The sequence below is a fragment of the Prorops nasuta genome, unplaced genomic scaffold (genome assembly GCF_024137725.1).
Source record: "Prorops nasuta isolate Cenicafe-Biocafe unplaced genomic scaffold, Cenicafe_Pnas_1.2 PNAS00032, whole genome shotgun sequence".
Taxonomy (NCBI): domain Eukaryota; kingdom Metazoa; phylum Arthropoda; class Insecta; order Hymenoptera; family Bethylidae; genus Prorops; species Prorops nasuta.
This window is the reverse complement of record NW_027116829.1, coordinates 1,143,730-1,158,519: the sequence shown is the minus strand read 5'-3', so window position 1 is coordinate 1,158,519 and position 14,790 is coordinate 1,143,730. Positions and strand designations below refer to the sequence as shown.

The 14,790-nt window shown below is 38.6% G+C and overlaps 1 protein-coding gene across 1 annotated transcript in view; it reads left to right on the top strand.

Moving 5' to 3' along the window:
* The window catches only part of LOC136783214 (dipeptidase 1-like), a 122,464-nt gene that overhangs the window by 84,580 nt on the left and 23,094 nt on the right, over positions 1-14,790 (top strand). Inside the window, exons 8-10 of the mRNA XM_066743164.1 lie at positions 930-999; positions 6,734-6,910; positions 14,589-14,673. Coding sequence (XP_066599261.1) covers positions 930-999; positions 6,734-6,910; positions 14,589-14,673 — 332 coding nt within the window. The remainder of the gene's footprint in view (positions 1-929; positions 1,000-6,733; positions 6,911-14,588; positions 14,674-14,790) is intronic.

Sequence of the window (14,790 nt, the reverse complement as noted above, 5' to 3'; positions counted from 1 at the left end):
TGTGTGTGTGTGTGTGTGCGGTCTGTGCGTATGCTATACTGTCATAAATTTTGTGTTAGTATTTCCTGATATTTGCGTCATTCCAATCGATTTCCATATCATAATACATCCGAAGCATTTCGAGCCCATTTTTTGATTTTATCGCAGTTTATTTACGTTTCTTTTATATATATATATATATATATATATATATATATATAAGAACGTTAATTTAAATTCTGAAAGTTCCTAAAAGCTCGTTAAATAAATTGAGCAAAGCAGAATTGGAAGCAAAGATTGACGAAGAATGGATTAAAAAGGCAGACTGAGAAAAAAAAAAGCATTTTATGTATATAGTTTAACTATAGTTGTTTCGGGTTTCCATTTCCGTAGCATAGGTAGGATAAAACGTTTATTCGGGCAATATCGTGATTGCATTCGAACGTGTGCTCCAGGCCTAATGTTCTCCCCCCCCCCCTCCCCCTGCCCTGCCCTCTGCGCCACTCCCCCCGTGTCCCTCTTCGCTTTTCCCTCTCCGCATCCCACTTTTCCCAAACCCTCGGACAGGCTCTCCCACGGGAAACCGTGATTGCTGACGCGATTGAATTTCCCGCGACAGAGCTGCGTCTCGGTTTGTCGACTGGAAACCAAAGCGGGATCGAAAGATTATCGGCTTTCGTATCGCCATTAAATTCTCTTTTTCCATTTGATACCCAATCTCAGAAAAAAATTGTTTCACTTGAGCGACCCATTTTATTTATACACCGTTATCTCTTTCACGTATATATAAAACTATCTGTTTTTACCTGTGTTTGTTCGTGAACTTCAATATACCATAAACAGAGGGTGTACATTTGAAAGACATAAGATATCAAGAAATTTGATTATGCGTATGTATGGTATGCCTGAAGTCATATACATTTGGTTTCTAATAAGCATTTTCTTGGCAGGGCAGTCTGTTCTGTTGGTGAGGCGAACAATACCCAGGACAATACACCAGGTCTCAGCGACTTCGGCAAAGTGAGTACCAAATGAGCTTTGCATTGTTACATCTTCTAGCCTTATTTTAATAAAACTTATTAAAGTTCACAATTTGCTTCTTCGAGAGCTCGCGCGGAAGCTTTCCGGGATTAATTTTGATCAACATAACTCTCGTGAAACGAGTACTTTGGAATCAGGCTGAATTTTTCTAGTCGATTCGTTTTGCTCAGTTTTTTTTAATATTGATCGACCAATTTATTAAAATTATTCTCGTATATATTTTTCCACTATAGATTTTGCTTTTCTATTTTTCAACCCGTAACGATTTACATAGAAGTATAAAAACGTTACAGCAAGAGCGCAAAAACAAATTCATATTTTAGATTTAGTATAAAATTAGTAATTTTACAATCTCTCGTCCGCGCAGGACGAAGGAAGATATAGAAAGGATTGAAACCGTTTTAGGGTCAGTGGAAAAGTGGGACGCAAATCAAATAAGCCATTTCCGTTGCCAATTCCATTATGCGTGTGTGCATTTCATTTTCAAACGGTTTACCGCGTAACGCGCGCTTTGCCGAAGATTCATCGGTAGTCGGAGAAAGCATTGACTCGTACTACTGAAAAAAAAAATTATTTCGCGTTCGGGGATTGATCGCATAATTTCCAGCACTGCAAACGTTCATTGTTGATCTCATAAAGGGATTTCGCTTATTCGAAAGTTGTAATTTGCGACGGGAAATCCGAGGAAACCGTGGAAATATGCGCGTAACGCCGAGAGTACATCCCGCGATTGTCGAAGCAGCCCAGTGACTTTATTGAAGCATCGCCGTTGCAAAATTGTTATTGCAACTACGGCGCCGGTATACCACTGCGGGAGGAACAGTGCCAGACATTTCGCTTGGAAATTTCACTAATCCGGATTTCTATCTGTCCGGTCTGGTCGTCTATCAGCCACCCACGCCAGACCTTATCCATACCCATTCTAGCTAATCTCCAAAATTCTGCTCGCCTGTCTATTTACTTTTACCTTTCTGTTTATCCGACTGATTCATGCGCGCACTCTCCTTACGCGAGCTGATTTATGCATTTTTGCAGCATTATGCTAATTAGCGCCGGAACTGGTGGCGCGTAATTAACCGATGAACCACCATCCACATTTTCCCTTTTATCTTATTTACCTGTGCTCGCTTAAATTTCACCCGTTTGCCCACTTCAATGTATCATTAATGCTTCCGTCGAAGGTTAGTAAACTTTTCCACGTTTTTCTCTGTATTTTGGTCTATTGGATACTGAAGTAGTGTACTATATGTATATATACATATACGTATATACAGAGAGGGGGAGGTTTTGGGAATCAATGATATATCGATAGTAATAGCGGATGTGTAGCGAAGATACATGACTGTAGTGGTATTCTGTCGATGATTTGAAATGCACATAAGCTTTTCGAGTAGGAAACTGCTTTGGGAAGAAATATAGGTCGAGCTGAGTTGGGCCAATAAGAATAACAAGACCGCCGCCTCCGCGTAGAGCAAAGAAAAGGACTAAAACATTCGAAGCCAACGGCGCACCTGTACGTGCAGCCGTGCCACCACCCACGCCGAGTGAAATCACTTTTTTAGAATATTTCGCCAGAGATACCCATTTCTATTTATGGAGGATCGTTTCGTACAAAAATTATGTGGTTTGCGGAAAACGAGCTTGCCCGGTTTTAGCAGATAATTTCAGTTCCAACCTTTTTCCCTTTTTTATTCTGTAACGTCTCGTCTGCTCATTCTCCCTCCTCCTCCTCCTCCTCCTCCTCCCCTTCGACCCATGTCTCCCAGCCCTCGAGAGTTACACGTATCGAATTCAATTCTTACACTCGTCCATTCCGCTCCGCAGGCGCATTTAAAATTCAAGCGAATTTATACCAGAATGTTTCGCGTAATTTCAGTAATAATTTTTACCGTTTTCAATCGAATCCCTCGCGTTTTAAGCTCCCTTTGTAAATTAAAACAGTTTTTTTTATCCTCGCTCACGTTCTTTTTTGCCAACGGCTTCCTCGCGCTACGAAATATTCTCCGCCACAGGGACTACATTTCTATCTCGTCGCTTTTTGTTTATAACCAAATCTATTTTTTCCACGCTCGCGACTTTAGTTCGGCCTCGTTTTATTTCGAAATTGGATAGCTACTGATTTTACCATTTTTCTTCAGCTTCCCGCCATTTTCGCGACGAAATGACTGAAAATTTTCTGGCTAGCTGCAACCGTCGCTCGCGCGTTTCAGCTCTCGCGCATTTTTTATTTCGTCAGGGTTTTTCCCCGTCGAAACTTTCGTGAAGTGGGTCAACGCCGAATTCAACTTGGATCATTAAAGCTTTAGCATTTTTTTCAACTCTTTTGTTTATACTGGTTTAGAGATTTTTTGCTTCTTCCTGTGGTACGTAACTCGCTCGTGCCTCGTGAATTTGTTTCGAGGCGCTGACTCGGTGGTTTTATAATTTTGTTAATTATTAATTAATCCTGTGTGGAGTACGCGCAGTATCAAGCCACATTGAAATTTCCCCAAGAGTTATTGACTCGTACTACTTGCATCTGTAATCATTGATTCGTACTACTCGTTTTTACATACAAGTCGTACAATATACCGAAAGATTAACGAATCATTGAGTCTCCGTTTAAATTTCTTCACGGTAAAGAAAACTAGAAGCATTGAGAGATCTTATCCACATTGGCTCTATGAAAATTTTTGCAAAACTCGGCTGTACTTGTATATATGCGAGTGAAAGTTTGGAGGGAGGAATCATACGCGAAGTCCGCGTATAAAACTTGTAAATACGATGGATGACGAGTTGGAGAATTTCAGTGCGCGAAAAGCAATTTCTGTTTTCCTTCCTGACGCAATCTTGCGGCGAAAAGTTCTAAGAGGAAAAGCCGTGATAGGAAAAAGCATCGGGAGAGCTTCTGTATAAGATAAACTGGGAGGGAAGATAGTTCCTCGCGAAATCGTAAGATCGCTGAAATTTTAATCCGAAATGTCTGTTCCCATTGCCAAGAGCAGAGCAATAACAATTTACGGTGACGTTTCAATAAAGTTAGCCGTGGAAAGCATAGAGTTTTACTACTGGATAACACTGGGGGCCTTTACAATAGCTAAATAAATAACAACAAGTAGATTCAAGTAATTTTGCTTATAAATTTCAAAACTGCAAAGCCTTTAGGAACTCCCATTTCTTCCTCGAAATTTACATTATTCGACTGCTCTTGAAATAACGTAAAATTCCTCGATAATACTTTACTCCTTCAAACATGGTTAGTTTCGCGAATATTAATTATTCCTACTGAAAAATGTCAGTAATTATTTTTTCAACCTGTTTATCCTGCTGTATTTGTTATTTAGCAAATTATCCTATATAAAGAGTCTCGAATTTTTTTTTTGCCCCACTCAGTTTTCATAATACACGATGCGTCAAGTCCTTTTAAGCAATAAAAGTCGTAGTTAGCAGGGCAGCAAATTAAAAGCGGCATGAGTTTTTTTTCGCCGCCAGCAATGAAGAGCGATTCAATTAGCAGCCGCGTCGTTGGCTTTAAAGACAGCGGCAACGGCAGTAGTGTCCGGGAGGTTATTACTGTTATTATTTATATGCATCGTACTCTCCCCTTGGTCCTCCCCCCTCTATTTTTCTCCCCCTTACTTACCCTCCTTCTACATTGTTGGCGATTGTACTGGACGTTTTTGCTCCGGCATAAACTCAAATTGCGCAGCGCCAGCGGTTTATGCAGATTAAAACTTGGCGCGGTATGATTGCGAGAACGCGAACTACGCGCGAAACGCTTAATCGTTATCGAGTTTCGTCGAACGATCGTCGCTCGCATAATCGAGTATACGAGACGCCCCATTCGCGAGCTTTCCTCTCTCATTTCGGCTCTTTCCATCCTGGCTAATCGCAGCTCTTGAATCTCAATCAGGATGGAACTATCGATAACGCGAAAGCTCTAGCTGTTAAAATTTTTCGTTTGGATTACTGCGCGCACATTTGGCATCTGACGTTATTTCAGACCTGTACTACTTGTTTGTTTCACCAATTGTTGACACAAACTACTGAAAGCCGGCCTTGTTATCGATTTGAACCACTTATCGTACGATCGAGGGTTATTATCGCTTGAAATAACATTACCCCCTTCCCCTTCAATTATTTTAAAAGTCCCGTCGTTTCACTTTAGACACACCGAATGAAAAATATCATTGTTTTTTTTTTTTTTTTTTTTTAAGCGATTTATGGTGATTTTTATTCAACGCTAACTACATTATTTGCGAATCCCACCGGGGCAAATAACAATTTTCTTCACGAGCTCTCGGAGTTTAGTAGTTTGTTTATCGGAAAGCACGGCCAGGCAGGTCGATAAAAACGTGCGTGTCGAGTAAAGCGAATGGCAGACAGACTCTCGTTAAGGGGCGCGCTTGAAAAACGCGGTCATTGTGCTCCCACTTCGCGTCTCTCGCTCCCTCCTCTTTTCCTCTATCCCAGCATCCCTCACATCCCAGCCGACATCCCTTCCACTCTCATTCGCATCGATGCGCCGCTTACAATGCTGCTTTTTCTCGCTTTTCACAAAATAGCAGGGACGTTTGCTTACGCCGCCGACTAATGTTTGTTGGCCAACCCTTATCCCCCCCCCCCCCCTCCTCCTGCACTGTTCTTCAGCCTTTCCATTGCCATTCCTCTTTTCTATCCCCGAATTCCTTTCCTTCAACCAAATCTCCCTAGTACACCCCATTGTCCTTCCATAATCCCCTCTTTCTCTTATCTTCCCTTAACACTTTTCTGCATTATTTTTATTTCCTCCCATCCTCGCGTTTATCCTTAAATGGGTGGTAAAGGGGTCACAAGATGGGAATCTCCGAATATTTTTTCTTCAACCGAAGCTCACTAGTACATCTCATTGTTCTCTCCCTCGTATTTATCTCTCTTTCCGTCATTCTCTTGCAACATTCTTGTGAATTATTTTTATTTTTTCATCCTCACGTGTGTATCTTGGGGGTTGGTCAAGTGTGTGAGACTCACTCTCTCTCTCTCTCTCTCTCTCTCTCTCTCTGCAATACCTTGACTCTCTTGATTCCTCTCCTGCACTCCTTCGTGTTTGATTCATGACCCATGAGAACAACTGAGTTTTGAAATTAATCCAGTACACAGGTGGGTGATTGATCAACAGATGGTAGTAATAAAAGGGAATTATTATTAATCACTGGCGGCCGATTGTTGCAATAAATCATTCATTACGTACACCGACTTTCAATCGCAAATGAAAATTTTAGATATTCTTCCGGAATAACCCAGCGAGAACCCACTGAATTATAAATATGTGTGTGTGTGCTTCTTATCTATTAGTAATAATAAATGGAAAAAATAATTTAGGGAGTAAACAGGTTTGGTTGGAAATGGGAGAAAAATTGCTCGGAATAGAAGTTGGTCGCTTGCCATTTTGATGAAGCAGAACGTACGGTACGTGGGAGGAGGGGAATCTGTGAATTCAGGTAGCGTGCGTAATTGTTCGATTGACGATGGAAACGGAGGTTTTGCATTCTACAGCTGACGAATTGGCCGAGCATAAATAGGGGCAAATCGACGAAGCGTAAAGTGGCTGATAGATGGAATAAATATTAGAATTTAGTAGCAAATCGAATTCGAAGGTGATTTTTGCATTCTATATTAAAATAACGAATTAACCAAACGATTGAGTGTAAAAAGGTCAAAGGTGCTATTCTAACGAAAGTTTTGAATTTTGCAGGCAGTAGTACGAGAGTTAAATAGGCTGGGGATGCTGGTGGACCTGTCGCACGTTTCGACGAGGACGATGAGGGCGGCGCTGCAGACGACGAGGGCTCCGGTGATTTTCTCGCACAGTGCGGCCAGGGCGCTCTGCAATTCCACCAGGAACGTGCCGGACGACGTGCTTAGAAATCTGGTGAGCCCTAAATCTGTCCCTCAACTCAATCCATTCTCATCCCTCGTGTAACTGCGAAAATTGCGATATGGAAATTCAAAATGACTACCAAGATCAAACTGCGATGAGTTATCCTTGTTCACCAACGGTTCGCCATCATCTCGCTAGATTTTTATCCAATTTTAATATCCACTCTTGGGAGCCACTAATTACTTTCTGATTACACGTTTCGCAACTGTGGCTGATTCTCCGAATAATCGCGTTATTAACGACTACTCGCTTTTATCCATCGCACTAGCCTTATATCTCTTTCTCTTTATCAGCTGAAAATGTTATTTGCGTCAACTTTAACAAAATTATCAACATTTATAGTTTACTCGAATTAACGAGAGTATTCAACCCCTTGCACGAGTAAAACAATTTTCTCTAATTTTATCAACGACCTTAAAATATGTACATTATATTTGAGGTGGTATGATAATAATTCAATAGTAAAGTGTCGTAGGTTTATTTTTCTATCTCTCAACGCTTTTACATGGCAAACCTCCTCTGTATGAGGTTTCATTTCGCCTTGGGATTTCCATTGGAAAAACTTCGGTTAGGAGGAGGGGGAGGGGGGGGGGGATACATTGGACGCGTCGAGTGTTCAATTAGTAAATTGGTCGGTGCAAAGAAAGTGCATGAAAAAGAGGGTAGATAGGGCGGCAAATAGAAGCTGTAGTGGGAAAAAAATAGTCTTACCGAGGTAAAACTAGGAAAGAATGCAAGCTGGATAGCGGGGCACGGTACGACACGACACAAACTTCGAGATGCTTGTCGTATAAAATTACTCAGCGAAATCAGCAAAATCCAAAGCCAAACTGAGACCATTTCAATCTTTGGATTAAACTTCGGTTCTCGCGCGAGCTCTTGCTCTAACGCTGCGGAGCTTCAATTAGAAAATGAGCTTTGGCAAAAAAGCAACGAGATTGGAAAATTCTTGAAAAATTCTAGCATCGATACTAGTTAAAATTTCGATAGCTTGGTGATCATCGTTGTAATTTAATAATATGCCTATATTTTCGCGCGCGATTACAGACTTTTTAATATTTAATTAGACGGAGAGAAATTTTCTCGAATTATTGTTATAACTTAATAGGGGTATTGTAAAAGAGAGATATTCAATTTTATCTCGATGATTTTTCTTTTTGCTGTAATGGAGATTAAAAAAGAAGAAATGGCAAGGTGTACGAGAGTATTCGAATGGTTAAAAGCGAAGGGTTGGAGAGAAATATATATATACAAGGAAAGAAAAGAGGGCAAAGAGTGGGGACAAAATATTGTAGTGGCTGAAGGCATCGATGCATTTTCTACTGTAAAGCTTTGCAGTCAATGTTGAAAAGGTTGCCAGTCCAAGTGCAAGTGAAGAAATGCCAAATGCACGTCTAGATTCTCCCTGAAGCGTAAAAGCTCGGTTTAATATCACTCTAAGCTTGCGTAAAGTGTAAGTGAAAGCTGAAAATACGTTGTCGCGATAAACGTTGTGTTTAATTGTGAAATAAGCACGTGCGAGTAATTCAATATTCCGTTATAATAAGTAAGTAAAAATAGAATAAAACAAAAACTAATATCCAAAATTTTGAACAATTCTCACATACTCGGTATACCTATAGAAAATTCAATCGAAATTCTTTTTCAAAAACGAACCTAGGACTGTCATGATCGTTTTTGTGTTATTCCATTGATTTTAGTGCACGAAAATAACGATTTAATTTATTGGAAAGTGGAGCTTTCAATTAGTTAATACGACAAAAATCGTGCGCTCTCGTTTTACCTAATTGAAACACGCGAAGGTATATTTAAAGATCGTTGAGGCTTAAAGGGGAAGGCCGTTAGGGAGGGTGGGTTTTGGGGGTGAAGGAACTCGAAGAGGTGGTGTTTTGCAGGATGCGTCCGGTTGAAGTGGCGAGGACCGGATGAGACGAATGTTTTGGCCAGCGGGCTTGCACACTCATAAAAGCTCGCTGGACGCAAATGTAGCTGGAAAAAGCTTCTGGTCGAGATGAACGAGATGCGCGCATCCACACGTGCGTTGAATTTTCTTCCCTCGATCCCCCCCCCCCCTTCCTCCCCTTCCCACTGGACTCTCCTCTCTCTCTCAATTCTTTTCCTCCTTCCTTCCTTCCTCCTTCTTCGCTATCCTTCTTTCGCCCTTTCCATTTGTTCGCTTTGGAAAATTGCTACCTCCATTATTGGATAAACCTACATACATTAATCGATATTGCTGTGCAAGCTGCGAGAAATCCAGCGATAAAGAACCGCCGGGTAAAATGAATTTTATCGGCATCGTAAAAGAGCGAACGTCAGAAAGTTAATCCACGTGGTGAGAATGGTCTTTATTTGCTTTCTTTCCCACTGCGGCTTAATGAAAGAGAGTTTCGTTTAATCAGTCCACTGGAATACACACAATTGCTCTGATAGCAGCTGTGCGTTACATCGGTGAAAACCCCAACACGCGTGCTGCACAAGTTTTACCTTAATGGAACCAACAGTCTCCGGTAATTTGCATAATTCACGCGACCAAAATAATTCGTCAAAGTCGTTAAAACGACATTTCGAAATAGGGAATAATTTTCTTTGAGCTTAATACTCGCGCGGATAATCCGCAAAATTTTCTAAAGAAATTTCAATCGACTTATAGCAGTTTCGAGCTCAATCGCGGCGGTGGCCTTCCTGTGTGCCCAGAGAATGGATAATCGTGGGCTTATCGTTCGTTCAGCCTTCGCTTTTATGAACATAATGCGAGCAAGAATTATACTGACGTGTACATTCTTCGCTTTAATTTGCTTACGTGTATAAGTACATTGATTCGTTAATACACTTTTATATCATATGGAATATTCCATCGCGAGAACTTTTAATTTTATCTATTTTTTTAATATATACATATACAATATATATATATATATACATATATATAGCTTGTACTTTTTTTTACTGAAATTGCATTGGAATGTACGAAAACAATCGAGTTTACGAATTTTTAATTACATTAGAATTTCCTGCATTATAATTGAGCTTTAAAAATTGAATTATGCCAAGAGCGATATTGAAATTATTCATGTCTTTACTACGGGATTTTGTAATTTCATAAAGTCAAAAGCGCGGGCGAATCTTGAGAAGCAATTTGGTATAATCGAGTTGAAAGTTTAGTCTAGGTTCCTCTTTCAATACTGTATGCATAATCCCTTAATTATGTCGATGCTTCGGCAACGAATTATCTCGCTCCATCTTTCTCCTACTTCTGCTCTCTCCTCAGCAGCTTGCCTTTCATTTCGTCTCTCCCCTCTAGCTGCTATGATCAGAAAGCTCTCATCCCTCTCCCATTCCCTCGATAACTTGTTATTAACCGTGCTACACTGACTGTCCCAATTAACATCACCCACTTCGTAGTTTCAGCCAGGTCAGGTATCCGTTCTGCCAGCCAATGTCTCCTATCTATTAGTCCAATCAATAATTCGTAATGTATATTCCAGTTGCAAAGCCAAAATGTAGGAGATAACTAGTTTAGTGTAAATTCGATTCAATTTTTTCTAAGAGGAAGAATATTTAAAAAGTAGCACGTCTGACCATATATCCCACTTACTACTTGCTTCCTTTACTTTATTGCAAACAAACTTTACTCGGTGCATTGTGGTTTATAGGACATTCGAATGTTAAGGTTTAAATTATACTTCGCGGAGAGTTTAGTTTATTATTAAAATTGTTCACTTTGAATATTTGGTTTAAAACGTGAGATTTTTTTTTCAATTATTGTTCGAGCGTAGAATGCTTACAGAGGTTCTAGTTGATATAGAATATTCAGATTGACTAATCAAATATGCTTCAAATTTGATAGAGACCTTTTTTCTAATTTATTGCTCAATTTATGATGAAATAGTCAAAAATAGTTCAGGAATGATAAAATATTTGACTAGCATTTTTACGCCCTATAAAAAACTTGTGTGACCTATTTTCCATTTCTTTTGAAAATCACTCGTTGAATAGAAAAGTGTACATTTCTGTTTCGGTTTTTGTTATTGATAAGCTATCGCAATCAAATATCACCGATTTATAAAAAAGAATTGATTTTTTCAACTGTTACACGAGACTCTATCTTAATTTAGGAAAATTGAAACGGTGAATCTGTAGAGTATATAGCTTTTACGATTAAAGTGGCTCACGAACAATTGAAAATCAATCTAAAAATGTAATGTGTTTCTGTCCAACAAGTTATATGAAAAATATGGAATATCTGGGGTAATTTTTTTCGGAAATCACAGGGGCAAAAAATTGAGACTTTGGTATAATATTAGCAAAAAATTAAAGCACAATTTTTATTGTTCTATGGTTTTGGACACTTCAACCTTTTATCCATCATAAAAATATGCAATAGGAACAAATATACTATGATCGTAGTTGAATATTTTATCTTCTATCATTCCTTAACTATTTTAAAAAATTTCGTAATTAATCAATCAATCAATTGCAATATAACAGATTTTTTCCTTTAAAATTTAAAGCGTATCTGACTAGTGCAGTATGTATATAGGTGCTATACACCGTAAGAACCTCCTTAAAAAGTCTTGTTACATCTCGTTTTAGTTCTCATATTTTAATTCAACTCTAGTCTATGTCGAGAAATGTTTTAAATCTGTTTACACAATCATAAACTCGCACCAGGGTGAGTACTCACCGCTCGAAAAATTGTAGAGTAATCAAATTCTATTTTCAACCTTGAATATTAAATTTCTCAAACGAACTCGCACTTCGATAAGATTCCTCTCTCTCTCTCTACAAAGTGCCAACAGTTTCATAAAATTTTATAAAAATTCTTTCATATTGATTTATCTTATTTATTCAACAATTGATTATTTGGTACTTTTGTCGATTGAATAGATTCTGCTTTTTATCTCAGTGATTCTTTTTACTTGCCTTTTCCATTACTCTTCATTTCTGAAACGCGTAGAAAAACAAAACGTAAAGCACTTTTAAATCTAGATAAATCTGATAAAATCAGTACAGAGGTGGACGTTGTAACTCACAGCACGAACTGGCGTTTAATCCGGAAACTTTATCGCCTCGAATATTCCATTGGGAAGAAGAGTCTGGGAATAAAATTCGGAGAAATCATAAAACCGGCGCTGCTGCTACTGCTACCACGAAGGATACATTGCTCCACGTTGTGTACGAAAATGTAACGTTGCAGCTGAAATTCTAATACATTCGCATTATAAATCACGTTCGACCTTGTAATTTTTCCATTGTATACTTGCCATGAAGCATTCATTATTCCATTCGAGTGTAACGTGCAAAGTACGCTTAAAATGTCTCCCAATGCTTTTTCCTCGGTTCCTTTCTCATTTCCTCGACTTCCTGCAGGCACACAGATCAATTTTGCGATACCGGACAGCTTTTTTTAACAGCCTGTACCTACGATTTTTCTGTTTTTACCTGAATTATCATTTTAATTAAATCTCCTGCAAGGAATCGAATTTTTAGCAAAAGTCTCATCTAACTCTAATTCTTATATATATATTTATATATGTATATATTTGGTGTATTCATGCAAGTTCATTCAGCTATTCAAAAGTAATAAAATTCGTCAGAAAACTTGAAAATTGTTCAAGCAAGATTGGCTGAATGAATGGCTCTCTGTGAACAAGTAGATAAAGATTGAAAGTCCATGCACTGGTAGAATTGACTTATTCAGGATTTCAGCTTTGAGATAACGTTTCGTTTTACACCGAACCCTGCTGGAGAATTCTCCCTTAAATCTGGCAGTGATCGCCCGACAAAACGTTGTCGTAAACTTTTTTTTCTTTAACATTGATTTGTGTATCTCTTATATTGTCCACGAGCAAGATTTTTTCGATTAACAACAAATTAGAGATCAAAATATTTAAAAAGGTTATTATTTATTCTCTCTGAAAATGAAGCAATCCTCAAGAAACAATGTGACACGAACAACTGTAGGCTTTTCCATTAGTATGATAATAGTGTCTGATGGAATAACACAAGTATAACTGGGCTGAGACAAAATGCTCGGGGAGAGTTTAATCGCTCGAGCTTCCCACAAGCCATTGGAAGGGCAATTTAAAAAAAATTAGATTCGTCTCGCTAGATTTGAACTTTCGTTCCTTCCGCACGAAAAGGAATAGCAGCTTCGAGCCAAGTTTAGACTGGTATGTATATTTCATGGTAACTAATACTATATACTAGTATATAGTACGTCGTTAATTACCAAACCACTGGAAATATGCATATATAATATCTGACTGCAACTACAATTTATGGACTAGTTAACCGAATCACCTCTGGAATCCTAATTATCTCTACCTATTATTAGCTAAATCCGATTCGCAGTTTAAATTTTACTTAGCACAATAATTGCTCAACATCTTGCACATTCTTGAGCCAATCTATGGTTGCCATATTAATATCGTTGTAATATTGATTTACAGATAAAAGTATCTAAACTGTGTATACGAATGAGAGATGGACTGGGGAGAAAAACAAGTTTTATTGGGCTGCCACGAGTTATTTGAGAACAGGTTCATAAAAGAGCTGATCGTTGAGCGAAGATATGATGGTTATACGAATGGGGTTGTAATGTTAAGGTAGTGGAAAGAGACGAATGTTGTACGGCTGGATCGGAACGATATGTTTCACGGAGTTCCTTCAGGGTTGGCTTGAAGAGTGACGAAGGCTCGCTCATCGAATTTCAACGTGCGTTCCTAGCCAATTGCACTCTAGCACTTGGTTCTCTTCTGTATTTTCCGCCCCCGACCATTGTTTCTCCTTAGTGTTGCAAACGCACACAAGTTGTCGCAACTTTTTTAATATTCGACGTCGAACCCCTTTAAGCTTGGATTAAAACGGCAAAATCGTGAAAACGCGTTCTGGCTATTGTCCCTTGGAGCACAACGCCATTGCGAGTTGCGTAATAGATGAGCAGTTGAGCAGAGAATTATTACGAATGTAACCTCTGTATACCCCCTATATCCCCGACCTCCCCCACAATCTCACTCATTTTCCATCCCTCTTCTTCTCGTACTTCGAAATTTCATTCGCAGCTGAAGCTGAAGGTTTGTTTGTTGCATGAAAATTAAGCCACACGTGTAACTATAGGAGAGAATTCAGTAATTACAAGATTTAGTTTAATTCAGAAAATATAATTCTATTTATTATAATGGAATTTAACGCGTACTTTTCGATATTATCTGCTTTAAATACTTTTAATTATTTCTATGTCAATTATATAAATGAATTAATTAATTTAATATTTATTGTAAATTAAAAATCCTAAGTGTTGGGATATATAACCAGACAGTATTATTCCTCGTTAAAGGGCCTTTTCATTTATCGTACTCTTGAAGTTTGTGTATAAGCATTAAACAAATGCTCAGGCTCGAAAAGAAATTATTCATTTACGGTATATTCGCTATTATTTATTTAATGGAAGGATCCAGCACAGTCTGACAATTTTGTATTCCCCCATGGAGCTAAAGAACTAGATTTTATTATGTTGAACGATATGAAATTTTCCACATTACAATTACGTTTCACGGTTTATGTCATCGAGACTCATCACACTTTTACACTCATTCGAACAAATCATAATAAACTGCTAGAAGGGTGTCACTAACATATGTGGGTTTCTGTTTTTCATCTGTTATAGGCAAAAAACGGCGGAGTTGCGATGGTTCCCTTTTATACGTACTTTATAACGTGTAACAATACTGCTACTATAAAGGACGTCATTGGTGAGTACTATCTTCTCATAAAAGTAACTACCAATCACTATTGGCCTGCATTCCTTGCAGATTGGGACGATACCATTCCAAAGTTTTCTTTATCAAAGGTTCACACACACAATTGAA